This window comes from Nycticebus coucang, chromosome 9, assembly GCF_027406575.1.
Source record: "Nycticebus coucang isolate mNycCou1 chromosome 9, mNycCou1.pri, whole genome shotgun sequence".
In the NCBI taxonomy this organism is placed as follows: domain Eukaryota; kingdom Metazoa; phylum Chordata; class Mammalia; order Primates; family Lorisidae; genus Nycticebus; species Nycticebus coucang.
Genome location: NC_069788.1, coordinates 92,721,274 through 92,735,200, shown reverse-complemented (window position 1 = coordinate 92,735,200; position 13,927 = coordinate 92,721,274). Strand labels below are relative to the sequence as shown.

General features: G+C 36.9%; 1 protein-coding gene across 1 annotated transcript in view; it reads right to left on the bottom strand.

The window, feature by feature from the left end:
* The window catches only part of CATSPERB (cation channel sperm associated auxiliary subunit beta), a 157,520-nt gene that overhangs the window by 69,685 nt on the left and 73,908 nt on the right, over positions 1-13,927 (bottom strand). The window contains exons 14-15 of the mRNA XM_053603647.1: positions 11,559-11,703; positions 4,183-4,337 (exon numbers count right to left, since the gene is read on the bottom strand). Coding sequence (XP_053459622.1) covers positions 4,183-4,337; positions 11,559-11,703 — 300 coding nt within the window. The remainder of the gene's footprint in view (positions 1-4,182; positions 4,338-11,558; positions 11,704-13,927) is intronic.

Sequence of the window (13,927 nt, the reverse complement as noted above, 5' to 3'; positions counted from 1 at the left end):
TTCTGGGAAGACTCAGTGAAGAGGGCAGGGGGTGGGGAAAGGTTCTTCACATAGAGTGTGATTGTGGCTGTTACTCTGCTTGGCATCTGGCTCTCGCCACAAGGGCCATACACTCCAGGGCTCTGATGGACACCTTTTTCTATTATCTGGCAATGATGACTGTCAGGTAGGAAGGTGTAATGACAGCCTCCATTTATTGAGCAAGTACAGTGTGCCTGACATGATGCTAGGCATTGTTTAACCCCTCCATCACAGTCTTATGAGGATGCTACCATAAATATCTCAACTTTATAGATGAGAACATTGAGACCTGGCAAAGTCAAGAAATTTCCTCAAGATCAAGTGGCTGGTCAATAGTGGAGCCTGACTGTGAATCCAACTTGTCTGGCTTCTTTTCTTTCTTTCTCTTATTTCAAAATATGAAGAGGGTACAAATGTTTTTGTTACATGGATATTTTTATAATCCTTAAGTCAGGACTATTAGCATGCCCATCATCTGAATAGTGTTCATTGTACCTATTGGGTAGGTTTTTATCCCTCTATTCTTTCCCCCTCCTTCTTTCTTGATTTCTAATAACTTTCACTTCTCTCTGTGCCCATGTGTGCCCATTGATTAGTTCCAAATTATGAGAGAGTAAATGTGAAGTTTGTCTTTCCATTCTAAAGATACTTTGCTTAGGATAATGCTCTCTAGTTGCATCCAAATTGCTGCAAAAGACATTGATTCATTTCTTTTTTATGGCTGAGTAGTACTGTATGGTATATATATATGTATATGTATATATATACACATACATTTATATGTATATACACACACACACAAACACACACACATACACACCACATTTTGTTAATCCATTCATGAATTGATGTGCACTTAGGCTGATTCCAACATCTTTGCTACAATAAACATTTGAGTGTCTTTTTGACAAAATGACTTTTTCCTCTGGGTAGATACCCAGCAGTGGGATTGCTGAATTGAATGGTAGGTGTACCTTCAGTCCTTTGAGGAATCTTCATACTATTTTCCATAGAGGTTGTATTAATTTGAGTGTCACCAACAGTGACACTGGCATCTGAATCCATGGTAGCATCTATTATTTTTGTACTTTTTAATAAAAGCCATTCTAATAGGGATAAGGTGATATATCTCATTGTGGTTTTGATTTGCATTTCTGATAACTGATGCTGAGCATTTTCCTTATATTTATTGTCCATTTGTCTATCTTCTTTTGAAAAGCTTCTGTTCATGTTTTATCCTTTTCCCACTTTTTGATTTTTTTTTTTTTATCTTACTGGTTAATTTGAGTTCTTTGTAGATTCTGGATATTAGCTCTGTATCAGACGTATAGTTTGCAAATATTTTATCCCATTCTATAGGTTGTCTATTCGCTCTGTTGATTAATTCCCTTGCTGTACAGAAGCTTTCTAATTTAATCAAGTCCTATTTATTCATTTTTGTTCTCTCTATAATTGCCTTTGGGGTGTTAGTCCTAAGTTATTTGCCTATACCAATGTCTAGAAGATTTTTGTTCAATATTTTCTTCCAGAGTTTTTATGGCTTCATGCCTTACATTTAAGTCTTTTATCCATCTTGAATTAATTTTTGTAAGTGCTGACAGGTAAGGGTCTTATTTCCTTCTTCTGGATATGGTTATCCAATTTTCTCAGCAACATTTATTAAATAGAACTTCATTTCCTCAGTGTATGTTATTGTCTGCTTTGTCGAAGATCATTTGGCTGTAGGTAGTTTCGTATGTGGGCTCTCTGTTCTGTTCCCTTGGTCTGTGTCTATTTTTGTACCAATACCATGCTGTTTGGGTTACTACAGCTTTGTAGTATAGTTTGAAGTTAGGTATTGTCATACCTCCAGATTTGTTCTTTTTGCTTAAGATTGCTTTGGCTATTTGGGCTCCTTTCTGGTTCCAAATGAGCAGAATGGACATTTTAAAATTGTTGATGCTACTGAGCCATGAACATGGTGTGTTTTTCCATTAGTTTGTGCCATCTGCGATTTTTTTCCTCAGTGTCTTGTAGTTCTCCTGGTAGAGATCTTTCACCTCCCTGATTAAATATATTCCTATTTTATTTTCTTTGTAGCTATTGTGAATGGTATTGAGTCTTCCATTTGAATCTTAGCTTGACTGTTATTGGTATATAGGATTACTACTGATTTGTAGTAAAACCATAAAACCTGAGATTTTGCTGAACTTATTTATCAATACCAAGAGTCACTTGATGGCGTCTGTATAATTTTTTTTTATATATAAGATCATATTAACAGCAAAAAACAATAGTGTAACCTCCTTCCCCCCATTTAGATACCCTTTATTTTTTTAAAAACAATAGTGTAACCTCCTTTCCCCCCATTTAGATACCCTTTATTTTTAAAAAACAATAATGTAACTTCCTTTCCCCCCATTTAGATACCCTTTATTTTTTTCTCTTGACTGATTACTCTGGCTATGACTTTCACTACTATGTTGAATAGAAGTGGCAACAGTGGGCACCCTTGTCTTGTTTCAGTTCTTAGGGGGAATGCTTTCAACTTTTCCCCATTCAGTATGATATTGGCTATCAGTTTGTCATTCATGACTTCTATAATTTTGAGATCTGTTCCTTATATGCCTATTTGTTGAGGGTTTTTTTTTTTTATCATGAAAGCATGCTGGATTTTGTCAAATGCTTTTTCTGCACCTATTGAGATGATCATATGTTCTTTGTTTTTACTTCTATTTATGTGATGAATTCTGTTTTTTGATTTATGTGTGTAGAACCACCCTTCTATCCCTGGGATGAACCTTACTTGGTCATGGTGGATTATTTTTTGATTGTTTTTGAATTCAGTTTGTTAGTATTTCATGGAAGATTATTGCATCTGTATTCATGAAGGGATATTGGTCTATAGTTTACTTTTTTTGTTGTGTCCTTTCCTGGCTTTGGTATCAGGTGATATTGGGTTTGTAGAATAAGTTGATTCCCTCTTTCTCAATGTTATGGAATAGTTTCTCCAGTATGGGTACTACCTCTTCTTTGCAGTTCTGATAGAACTTTGCTGTGAATCCACCTGGTCTGGGGCTGTTTTTTGTTGGAAGTTTATTTTTTTTTTTTTTACTGCTTTGAACCCACTGGTCATTATCGGTCTGTTCAGGAGTTCTATTTCTTCCTGATTGAGTCTTGGGAGGTTATGTGTTTTCAGGAATTAGTTCATTTCCTCTATATTTTCTAGTTTATGTACATTGAGATTATTGTAGTATTCACAGATTCACTTTTCTCATAGGCAAAATTGGGATAAAGAGTTATTATAAAGATTCAGAGCTCATTACAGTGTCTGGCACAAAGTAAGAGATAGTGATTATTTTTATCCAGCAATGATACATGCAGTTTGTGGAGAGAGAGATGATACTATTGAGTGTGAGTTCCTCAAACTTGCCCTGGGTATAAACTTTTTTTTTTTTTTTACGTTCCCAAAGCATTGGTATAAACTATCACATAAGGGAACTAAGATATTTTCAATACATTGTGAAGTTAGTGAAAAATTAAACTAACTATTTTTTGTGGTTAGTTTCATCCTCCTGCTCACATCATTGACTTTGTATATATCAAGAATCCATATCCCAGACTCAGACAAATAACACAGAGAGTCACATGGTGGCATATTACTCTCCTGTGGAAGTTCCCACCCTTACTCTCTGCACATATCTCAGACAGGGGAAGTTTAAATACCATCGTCTCTCTCTCTCTCTCTTTTTTTTTTTTTTGAGAGTTCTCACTATTGTTACCCTCAGTAGAGTGCTGTGGCATCACAGCTCACAGCAACTTCAAACCTTGGGCTGAAGTGATTCTCTTGCCTCAGCCTCCCAAGTAGCTGGAACTACAGGTGCCCACCACAATGCCTGGTTATTTTTTGTTGCACCTGTTATTATTGTTTAGCTAGCCCGGGTTGGTCCAAACCCGCCAGCCTCAGTGTATGCCTAAAGATATCCTAGGTGGAGTCAAAGCTATTTAACCCTGAGTGGGATTTGTTAGAAGATTTTGGAGATGTTCCTTGGTTTGAGAGGTTTATTCTTTAGTTAAATAGAGAAAAGTGCATTAATAAGAGTTTGTCTCAAGGAAAATGGTTTTCTATTTCCCCGTTATTCTAAAATAAGGAAAACTGTTTTAATGCGTCATATCACTGACCTGACCAAAAATATTTCTAGAATTTTCAGAGGCTGTAGGTGATCCACCACCTTCAAAGTTATCTGGAGTCAGTTTATGTACAAATCCCAATTGATCATAGTATAACGTGAAAACATCATCAGTAACACTTCCAGTTATAGTGTATCTTCCTAATCCTATTAGGAAATAAACAGAAGTCTTTTGATTATGATACACTACTATTAAAGAACTTTTAATATCATTCCTTATAAAAAACTTCTTTATTTGATATAAAGGGTGAAAGTCAGGCTGTGAGACTCCTGAATTAGAAAATACATAGATCCCCAGAAAGTCTTTTCCGGACCCCACATCACTATAGAACCTGTTCCCTGAAGAGAGAACCTGTTTCCAGGAGAGGTTGTTAGATTACAAGATCTAGAGGGAAAGAGATTAGTTCCCTCTGGTGGTGATTTCTCTTTCTAATACTGGCAAGTCAGGTTACTGGATAGGTTGGAGGCAGTGAGAAAATGACACCAGGGTTGGCAAGGACAATTATCAGTAGAGGCTGCTGAGTCATTAATTATAAACCAAGCTGGATGTCTTATGGTTCCCTCATGTCTTAGGGCTCCTCATTGACAGGGACTGCCAGTAATCTAGTAGTATACCAGCATTCACTTAGCCAAACAGATGCTGATCCCGAGAAAGAGAGAGTCCCCACCCCTGAATGGAGCTTCAGTGAAAGCTCCTGGCTCAGGGTGAGGGGCTGATTTCTGCACACCACCCTTCCCTCACCCACACTCCCATTCAATCCCATTCAGTTATCTTGGGTTCTTCTGGTTCATTCTCCTGTCCCTGACCCTTAAATGTGGAATGCTCTAGGACTCAGTTTTTAGATTTCTTCTCTCACTATCTTTGAAGATCTTGTCCAGTTTTAGGATTTTAAGTCCATCTTTATTTAGATGATTGCCAAATTAAAATCTCTCATTTGGTTCTCCTTCTTGAAGCCTCAACTTATATATCTAACTGCCTCCTACCAGGTTCAGATCAACATCGGTTAAGCATCTCAAACTAAATTCATCCTAAACTGAGTTCCTAGTCTTCACACAACCACCCCATCCTAAGCCTTCCTGACCTTTGTTAATGGCAATAGCATTATTCCTGTTGGTTAGTTCAAAAAGTGTCATTCTTAATTCTTCTCTTTCAGGCTGGATGCAGTGGCTCACACCTGAATCCTAGTACTCTGGGAGGCAAGGTGAGTGGATTGCTTGAGCTTGGGAGTTTGAGACCAGCCTGAGGAAGAGTGAGACCCCCATCTCTAAAACCAGTTAGGTGTTGTGGTGGGCACCTGCAGTCCCAGGTATGTGGGAGACTGAGGAAAGAGGCCAGAAGAGAGTTGCTGGTAGCTACATGAGGGAAAAATAAACCTCACTTCATAATATATACAAAATTAGAGATTTTACATTGACCTATATATGAAATCTAAAATAATCCGTCTACTAGAAGAAAACAGGAGAATATCTTTTTAACTTTGTAACAGGCAAAAATTCTCAACAGAATACAAAGAGCAAAAAGTACTAACCATAAAAGAAAAGGTTAACAAGTTAAACTTTGAAAAATTAAAATTAAGCATTTTTGATCAAAAACACAATGAAGAGAGTAAAAACAATAAGCCACTAACTAAGAGAAGATACTTTTAAGTCTTATTTCTAACCAACAACTCATCCATAGTACATTAAAAACTCACAGAATTTGGCCAGCCATGGTGGTTCATGCCTGTAACCCTAGGTCTCTCAGAGCCTGAGGCAGGAGGATCACTTGGGCTCAGGAGTTCAAGACCAGCCTGAGCAAGAGCAAAACCCTGTCTCTACTAGATACAGAAAAATAAGCTCTGCATTGTGGCTAACACTTGTAGTCCCAGTTACTCTGAGGCTGAGGCAGGAGGACCATTTAAACCCCGGAGTTTGAAGATGCTGTGAACTAGGCTGATGCCACGACATTCCAGCCTGGGGCAACAAATTGAGACTGTGTCTTAAAAAGAGAGAGAGAGAGAAAAGGAAAGAAAAGCTCATAGAAATTAATTTCAAAAGTCAATCTAATCAAAACTTGATAAAAGACTTAAAAGACAATTACAAAAAAGATATAAAGTGAACATATGAAAATGTGCTCAACATGTTTACTTATTCAAACAAATCTTCAATGACATACCATTGCACATTCACTATAAAGTATTACATTTAAAAGAATAATAATACTAAGTGGTGGCGAGAGTGGGGATAAGAAGGAACTCCCTTACATTGCTGGTGAAATAACAAATTAATACAATTACTTTGGAATAATGCAGTACTTAACATATTTTTTCCACAAAGACCTTAATAAACATACACTTTATGATGCAACAATTCCATCCTTAGGTGTATATATAACAGAAAAGAAAGATGATGTCCAGAAAAAGACTTATACAAAAGTGGTCATTGCTGCCTTATTTTTAATAAGCCCCAAATGTAAATAATATAGAATATTCATACATCAGAAGATTACATGGAGTTTGGAAAAGAATAAATTACTAATACATACCACATTATGGAGAAATCTTGTAGTCATAATGCTGACCGAAAACATCAGACACAAAAGAATACATAGTTCAAAACTAGGTCAAACTAATATAGATAGAATTCAAAATAATGGCTATTCTTAGAGGTGCACAAACAATAACGTTGCATGAGAGAGCTTTCTGGAGTAGTAGAAATGCTTCATGTCTTACTCTACCTTCCAATCCTGCCTAATAATACTCAGTCACTTTTGTTTATTTCACAATCATATGGTGCCCATCAAAGTCTGCACAGCTACTGTCTCAACACATGATTCAGATAAATAAACCACAAGAATTAACCTTGATACCAACATAAATTGAACAAAAGTTTTAATGATATTATAGAGACTAAATTTTGTGGTTTCTCCTCATCCTTGAATAAGGAAGGACCAATAGCAGAGATTGAAAGACTGTAAAACTGCTTCACCTGGAGCGCATCAAGGACACAACTAAGGCAATCAAAACCATACCATTTGAACTTATATCAGAAACTTATAGAAAGTTTGTTGTTTAAAATCATGTCAGAGACTCTGAACACCAGAAGAAATTGGTTTTAAGCTAGACAGTCAAAATGCTAAATGTTAAAAACAAACCCCAAATCCCCAGGCTTGCTTGTATCTTGGAGACAGTCAGCATTTCCTCCATTCTTGTTTACCTAATCAGATATCTACAAGTTTACCTCAATCTCCAAATTTAATGCAATCTCCAAATTTAACCAATAATCTATAAAAGTCCTACTTGGAGGCTCAACACCTGTGGCTCAAGCGGCTAAGGCGCCAGCCACATACACCTGAGCTGGCAGGTTCGAATCCAGCCCGGGCCCGCCAAACAATGATGGCTGCAACCAAAAAATAGCCGGGCGTTGTTGCAGACGCCTATAGTCCCAGCTACTTGGGAGGCGGAGGCAGGAGAATCACCTGAGCCCAGGAGTTGGAGGTTGCAGTGAGCTGTGATGCCATGGCACTCTACCCAGGGCGACAGTTTGAGGCTCTGTCGCAAAAAAAAAAAAAAAAAAAAGTCCTTCTTGGATATTATTCTGGAATGCTATTTCTGAAGGTAAATCTCCCTTGCCTGTTAAGTTATTGATTTTCAGCTTTATTTTATTTACACAATTGGTTGTATTATTATTATTATTATTATTTTGAGACAGTTATCATAGCTCACAGTAACCTCAAAATTAAAATCTTGAGCTCAAGCGATCCTCTTGCCTCTGCTTACCAGGTAGCTAGGACTGCAGGCTCCCATCACAATGCCTGACTAGTTTTTCTATTTTTAGTAGAGAGTCTCAAACCCCTGAGCTTGAGCAATTTATCTACCTTGGCCTCCCAGAATTCTAGGATTATAGGCATGAGCCACCACGCCCAGCTGGTAGCTTCATCATCTTATAAACATGTGATGAAATGAACCAACAAAAACACAATGAAATATATATGAAAACAATAAAACTCTCTGAAGGAAACAAAGGAGTAAATTTTCATGATCTTGGATGAGTCAATGGTTTCTTAGATGTGAAACCAAAATCATAAGCAACAAAAGTAAAAATAAATTGGACTTCGTTGGGGAGGGGGGAGGTTTGATAGAGGGAAGGTAAAAGGCGGGACCACACCCATGGAGCATATGACAAGGGTACAAGTCAAATCTGTTAAGTGTAGAACATAAATGTCTTAGCATAATATTCATGTAAATGAGGTGAAAGCTATGTTGATTGGTTTGATCTAACCACATCAGATTGTATAAAAAAAGAAATCAACACATTGTACCCCACATACGTATAAATATATTCATGATCTTTGTGTATTTGACTTAATAAAAAAATTGGACTTCATCAAAATTAAACATATTTAATGTTTAATTAAAAGAGCACCATTAAAAAAGTGAAAAGATAACCAGAGAATAAGATAAAATATTTGCAAATCATATATCTGATAAGGAATTTATATCTAGAACATATAATGTACTCTTAGAGCTGAACAGCAAAAGAGAAAAGCCAATTTAAAATGGGCAAAGAATTGGAATATTTTTCCAAAGAAATACACAAATTGCTAACAAAACACAGGGAAAGATGCTGGACATCATTAGTCATTAGGGTAATGCAAATCAAAACCACAATGAGATACCATGTCTTACTCACTAGGATAATGAAAAGAAGACAGACAGTAATGCGTGTTAGTAAGAATATGGAGAAATACTTCATACATTGTTGATTAGAATGTAAAGTGGTACAGCTCCAGTTTGACAGATTCTCTTCTAGGTATGTACCCAAGAGCAGTGAAAGCACATTTCTACACAAAACTTGTATGTAATTGGTGATAGCAGCATTAGTCTTAAAAGCCAAAAAGTGAGAAAACATCAAATATTCATCGATATCCTGATAAACAGACAGACAAAATGTGGCATATGCATACAATGGAATATTATTCAGCCATAAGAAGGAATAAAATAATGATACATGTTACATCATGGATGATTTCTGAAGACATGCTAAGTGATATAAGATAGTTGTAAAAGGAAAAATATTGTATGATTCTACTTTCATGAGGCAACTATCCTAGTCAAATTCATAGAGATGGAAAGTAGCTGCCATGTGCTGGGGGGGAGGGAAGAATGGAGTTATTGTTTAATGGCTACATGTGAGTGAAAGCTAGAATAGGGTGCATTTCCCCCTTAAATCTCCAGTGGGTTATGGCCCCAAGCTTCAGCTTCCCCACAGAAATGCACGTCTATGGTGGCGACGGGGGATTGGAATTTCCAGCAGAGTAGATAAAAAAATAGTCTGGGAGATGTCTAGTTAAACATCAACAGCTTAAATACAAAAATATAAAATAAAACTAGAAAGTAATTTATAGTTGCCCTGCAGATACCCTGCAGTTGCAGGCACCTTGACCTGAAAGCTATAACTTTCCTTCATTAAATTTCCCCCAAAAGTACTCTTTGATTTGTAGCTATGTACTCTCCTGTCCTTCAACCTGATAACTTTCTTCCCTGAACAAAGAATTGCCTGTTTAATTGAAGCACGAAGCTGTTACTTTTTCACTTTTTGCCCCCAATTTTCTAAATAAGTAGCCTTGAACATTGGGCTCCAGATAGTACCGGTTAGCCTGGCCAGGGCCTGGCATGGTGTCCTCTCTCACAGGTCAGAACACTGTGTGTGTGTGTGTGTGTGTGTGTGTGTGTGTGTAAATTTCTGAGCCTTCCGCTCCCTTTGTCTGCCAGACCCTGGACAGTCAGGCAAGGTTTCCGCTTAAGGAGGAACCCCCAGTCCACTGGGTTGCAGCTTGGTTCTTGGGTTGCTATGGGTACAGAGTTTAGTTTGTGTGAAGATGAAATAAGTTCTGGTGATGGATAGTGGTGATGGCTGCACAAAAATTTGAATATACTCAATGTCCCAGAATGGTATACTTAAAAATGGTTAAAATGCTTAATTTTATGTTATGTATATTTTACCACAAATGAAAATTCAAACTTACCAAAAAATGAATTAACAAATAACAAACCCAGAAATATCAGTAATAATCAAAAAAGTAAAGAGAACAATTTTATGTCAAAATGTAGAAGAGTAAGACGTAAGGAAAGAAAGAGCAAATTCTGATAAAATGGGTCACAGTATTTTATATCCAGCCTATTAAGGCAACATTGTAAGTCAATGAAATCTTCAAGACTCTCTGTAACATGCTCCTAACAAGTAAGAAGGTGACAGTGGATGAGAAGGTATTTAAAGGAAAAGACAAGGGAAAAATCAAGTCCTCTTGTGTCTAGCCAGGTTTACTGTCTTCCAAAGGCATTGTACTGAGTTGAGAAAATGAGTCCAATCCTATTTAAATGAGGTGAAGTCAGTGGGTCTCACTGACTACTTGCTCTGATTCACCTACTACTTGCTCTGTTTGCTAGAGTAAGTAGATCTGACCAGAGCTGCATACTTTAATGATGAACTTGATGAAAGGAGGAGAAGGAAGAATAGAAGGAGGAGAGGTGAGGAAAAAAGGCTAACAAAAGAGATAAGGGAATAGAGGATAGGAGGGGAAAGGAAGGGAAGGAAGGGACTAACAGCCTATAAAAGATACAAAGAATCCACTTGAGACATAACATATCCCAAGACAGGAGGCAATTTTTCTTCATATTTTGCATAAAAAGACGTTAATAAATTAAAAAAAGCAATTAATCTCAAAGACTCAGTAATAGAACGACAAAATAAAATGAAAATTCAGGTCACAGAGATACAGAAATAAATTGAGAATCATTGTCCTTTTGTCATTCTAATCTCATTAGCAAAATTCGACTGAGTTGGAAAGGAGAGGGCACCTGTTGGCAAGGTCAATCGATATTAACTATATGTTTCACTGTGCAAAAAACTCAAAGAAGCTATATAGGCTTGACCAAGGAAATCACAAGATTACCAAATCCAGGAGACAGAGAGCATTATATCTTCACACAAATACACTTCTTACTGGTTGTGTGGTCTCAGCTGCATCAATTTAATCAGTAAAAGTAAGCTAACATTACTACTTTGGCAAGGATGCTGTGAATATTTAATGAGACAACATTTGTAACATGCTGAGCACAATTGTAGCGTGATAAGTGGCAGCTACCATTATTTGGCTTTTGGGAAAGCAAAATATCACTAAAATTGTAGATAAGAACATAGCATGGTGATCTGTGGTCCTGTCTTTAGAGATATTAATAGAATCCTACTTCTGCAGATCCAACAAATCCATCACTCCTAATAGTTTCGAGACCTTTGGATTAGTTGATTAATGAAGGAGATTTTTCATATATCTTCTGATCACTAGCACACATGTAGTATTTACACCAATAAAAGCAAATTCCTTACCTGCCTTTGTCAAGTAAACCTTCCCACTTTTGGCAACAAAAGTGATGTCTGAAGAATAAAAGCTATGAAAAGTCCTCTCTATGATATCATCATGAAAGTCAGCTAATAATTCAAAGGTGTTGCCGCCATCAACTGAAAGCCATATCTAAAGGAATAAAGAGATATTACTAACTCACTAAAGAGTTACTATTTAATTAATAATCAGCAATTACCTATCAGCATAATCCTCTTACACAAGGAAAGTCATGTGAGATGGTCTTTTCCCATATGCTCACATCCATCTCTTTCTCTCTCTCTCTCTCTCTCTCTCACTCCTTACCTACTTGGTCTACCATCTATTTTGATCCTAGAGTCTGTATGACAGTGTTTATGACAGAGTGTCAGGTCTGCACAATACGCACAGTGAATTTATAGAAGAACAAAGTTATTCTGCCATCTCCCAAGTAGAATTCCCCTGTTCATAAAAGGATGGAATGCTGGATGCATTGGATATGGGGTCTTATCCCATATTGACATAAAACTTCATGTTCTAGACATTTGGCAAGTATACAAGCAAACATTTTTTGCATGAAAGAGTCCCTTGTCATTGGCAAGGGGTGTGTCCTGGGAACTCTGTAAATCTTCAAACTACGAATCTCAATATAGCATATAAATCTCTCTATTTTCTTGTTTTGGGGGATAAGTGTTGTTTGAGGATAAAACAGATCAATTATATATATGATTAATCCTACCTGTTACCTCTTTTAATAGCCTGTCATTCAAGTGAGGGTTTGTGATATTTGAAAATTTTTTTTAATTGTTGGGGATTCAGTGAGGGTACAAGAAACCAGGTAACGCTGATTGCATAGGTTAGGTAAAGTCCCTTTTACAATTGTGTCTTTCCCCCCAAGAGATGTATCACACACCAAGATCCCACCCCCTCCCTCCATCGCTCTCTCTGCTCTTCTTTTCCCCCACTCCCTCCTGCCTTCTCTCTCTCTGTGCTCTCCCCTTCCCCCACCCCCCACCATGTCCTTAATTGTCATTAATTGTCCTCATATCAAAATTGAATACATAGGATTTATACTTCTCCATTCTTGTGATGCTTTACTAAGATTACTGTGTTCCATTTCCATCCAGGTTAATACAAAGGCTGTAAAGTCTCCATTTTTTAAATGGCTGAATAGTATTCTATGGTATACATATACCACAGCTTGTTAATCCATTCCTGTTTGGGGGGCATTTAGACTGTTTCCACATTTTGGCGATTGTAAATTGAGCTACAATAAACAGTCTAGTGTCCTTATGATAAAAGGATTTTTTTCCTTCTGGGTAGATGCCCAGTAATGGGATTGCAGGATCAAATGGGAGGTCTAGCTTGAGTTTTTTGAGGGTTCTCTATACTTCCTTCCAAAAAGGTTGTATTAGTTTGCAGTCCCATCAGCATTGTAATTGTGTTCCCTTCTCTCCACATCCATGCCAGCATTTGCAGTTTTGAGATTTTGTAATGTGGGCCATTCTCACTGTGGTTAGATGATATCTCAGGGTTGTTTTGATTTGCATTTCTCTAATAATTAGGGACAATGAGCATTTTTTCATATGTTTGTTAGCCATTCATCTGTCTTCTTTCGAGAAGGTTCTATTCATGTCTCTTGCCCATTGATATATGGGATTGTTGGCTTTTTTCATGTGGATTAATTTGAGTTCTTTTTAGATCCTAGTTATCAAGCTTTTGTCTGATTCAAAATATGCCAATACCCTTTCCCATTGTGTAGGTTATCTATTTGCTTTGGTTGTTGTCTCCTTAGCTGTACAGAAGCTTTTCAGTTTAATTAAGTTTCATTTGTTTATTTTTTTTTTGTTGTTGTAATTGCCATGGCAGTCTTCTTCATAAAGTCTTTCCCCATGCCAATATCTTCCAATGTTTTTCTTTGAAGATTTTTATCGATTCATGCCTTAAAGTTTTTCCCCATGCTAATATCGTCCTGTGTTTTATTTGAGGATTTTTATTTTATTTTTAAATTTTCTTTCACCATACACTGGTTTATATACCATTTGACAGATTTTCATCACACTGGTTAGCATAGGCTTCCTGGCATTTTCTTGGTTATTGTGTTAAGACATTTATATTCTACATTTACTAAGTTTCACATGTACCCTTGTAAGATGCACTGTAGGTGTGATTCCACCAATCACCCTCCCTCCACCCATCCTACCCCCTCCCATCCTCTTCCCTCCCTCTCCCCCTTCCCCATATTCTTAGGTTATAACTGGGTTATATCTTTCATGTGAAAGCCATAAATTAGTTTCATAGTAGGGCTGAGTACATTGGATATATATTTTTTCCAGTTTTTTATTTAATTATTAAATCATAGCTGTGTAAATTAATG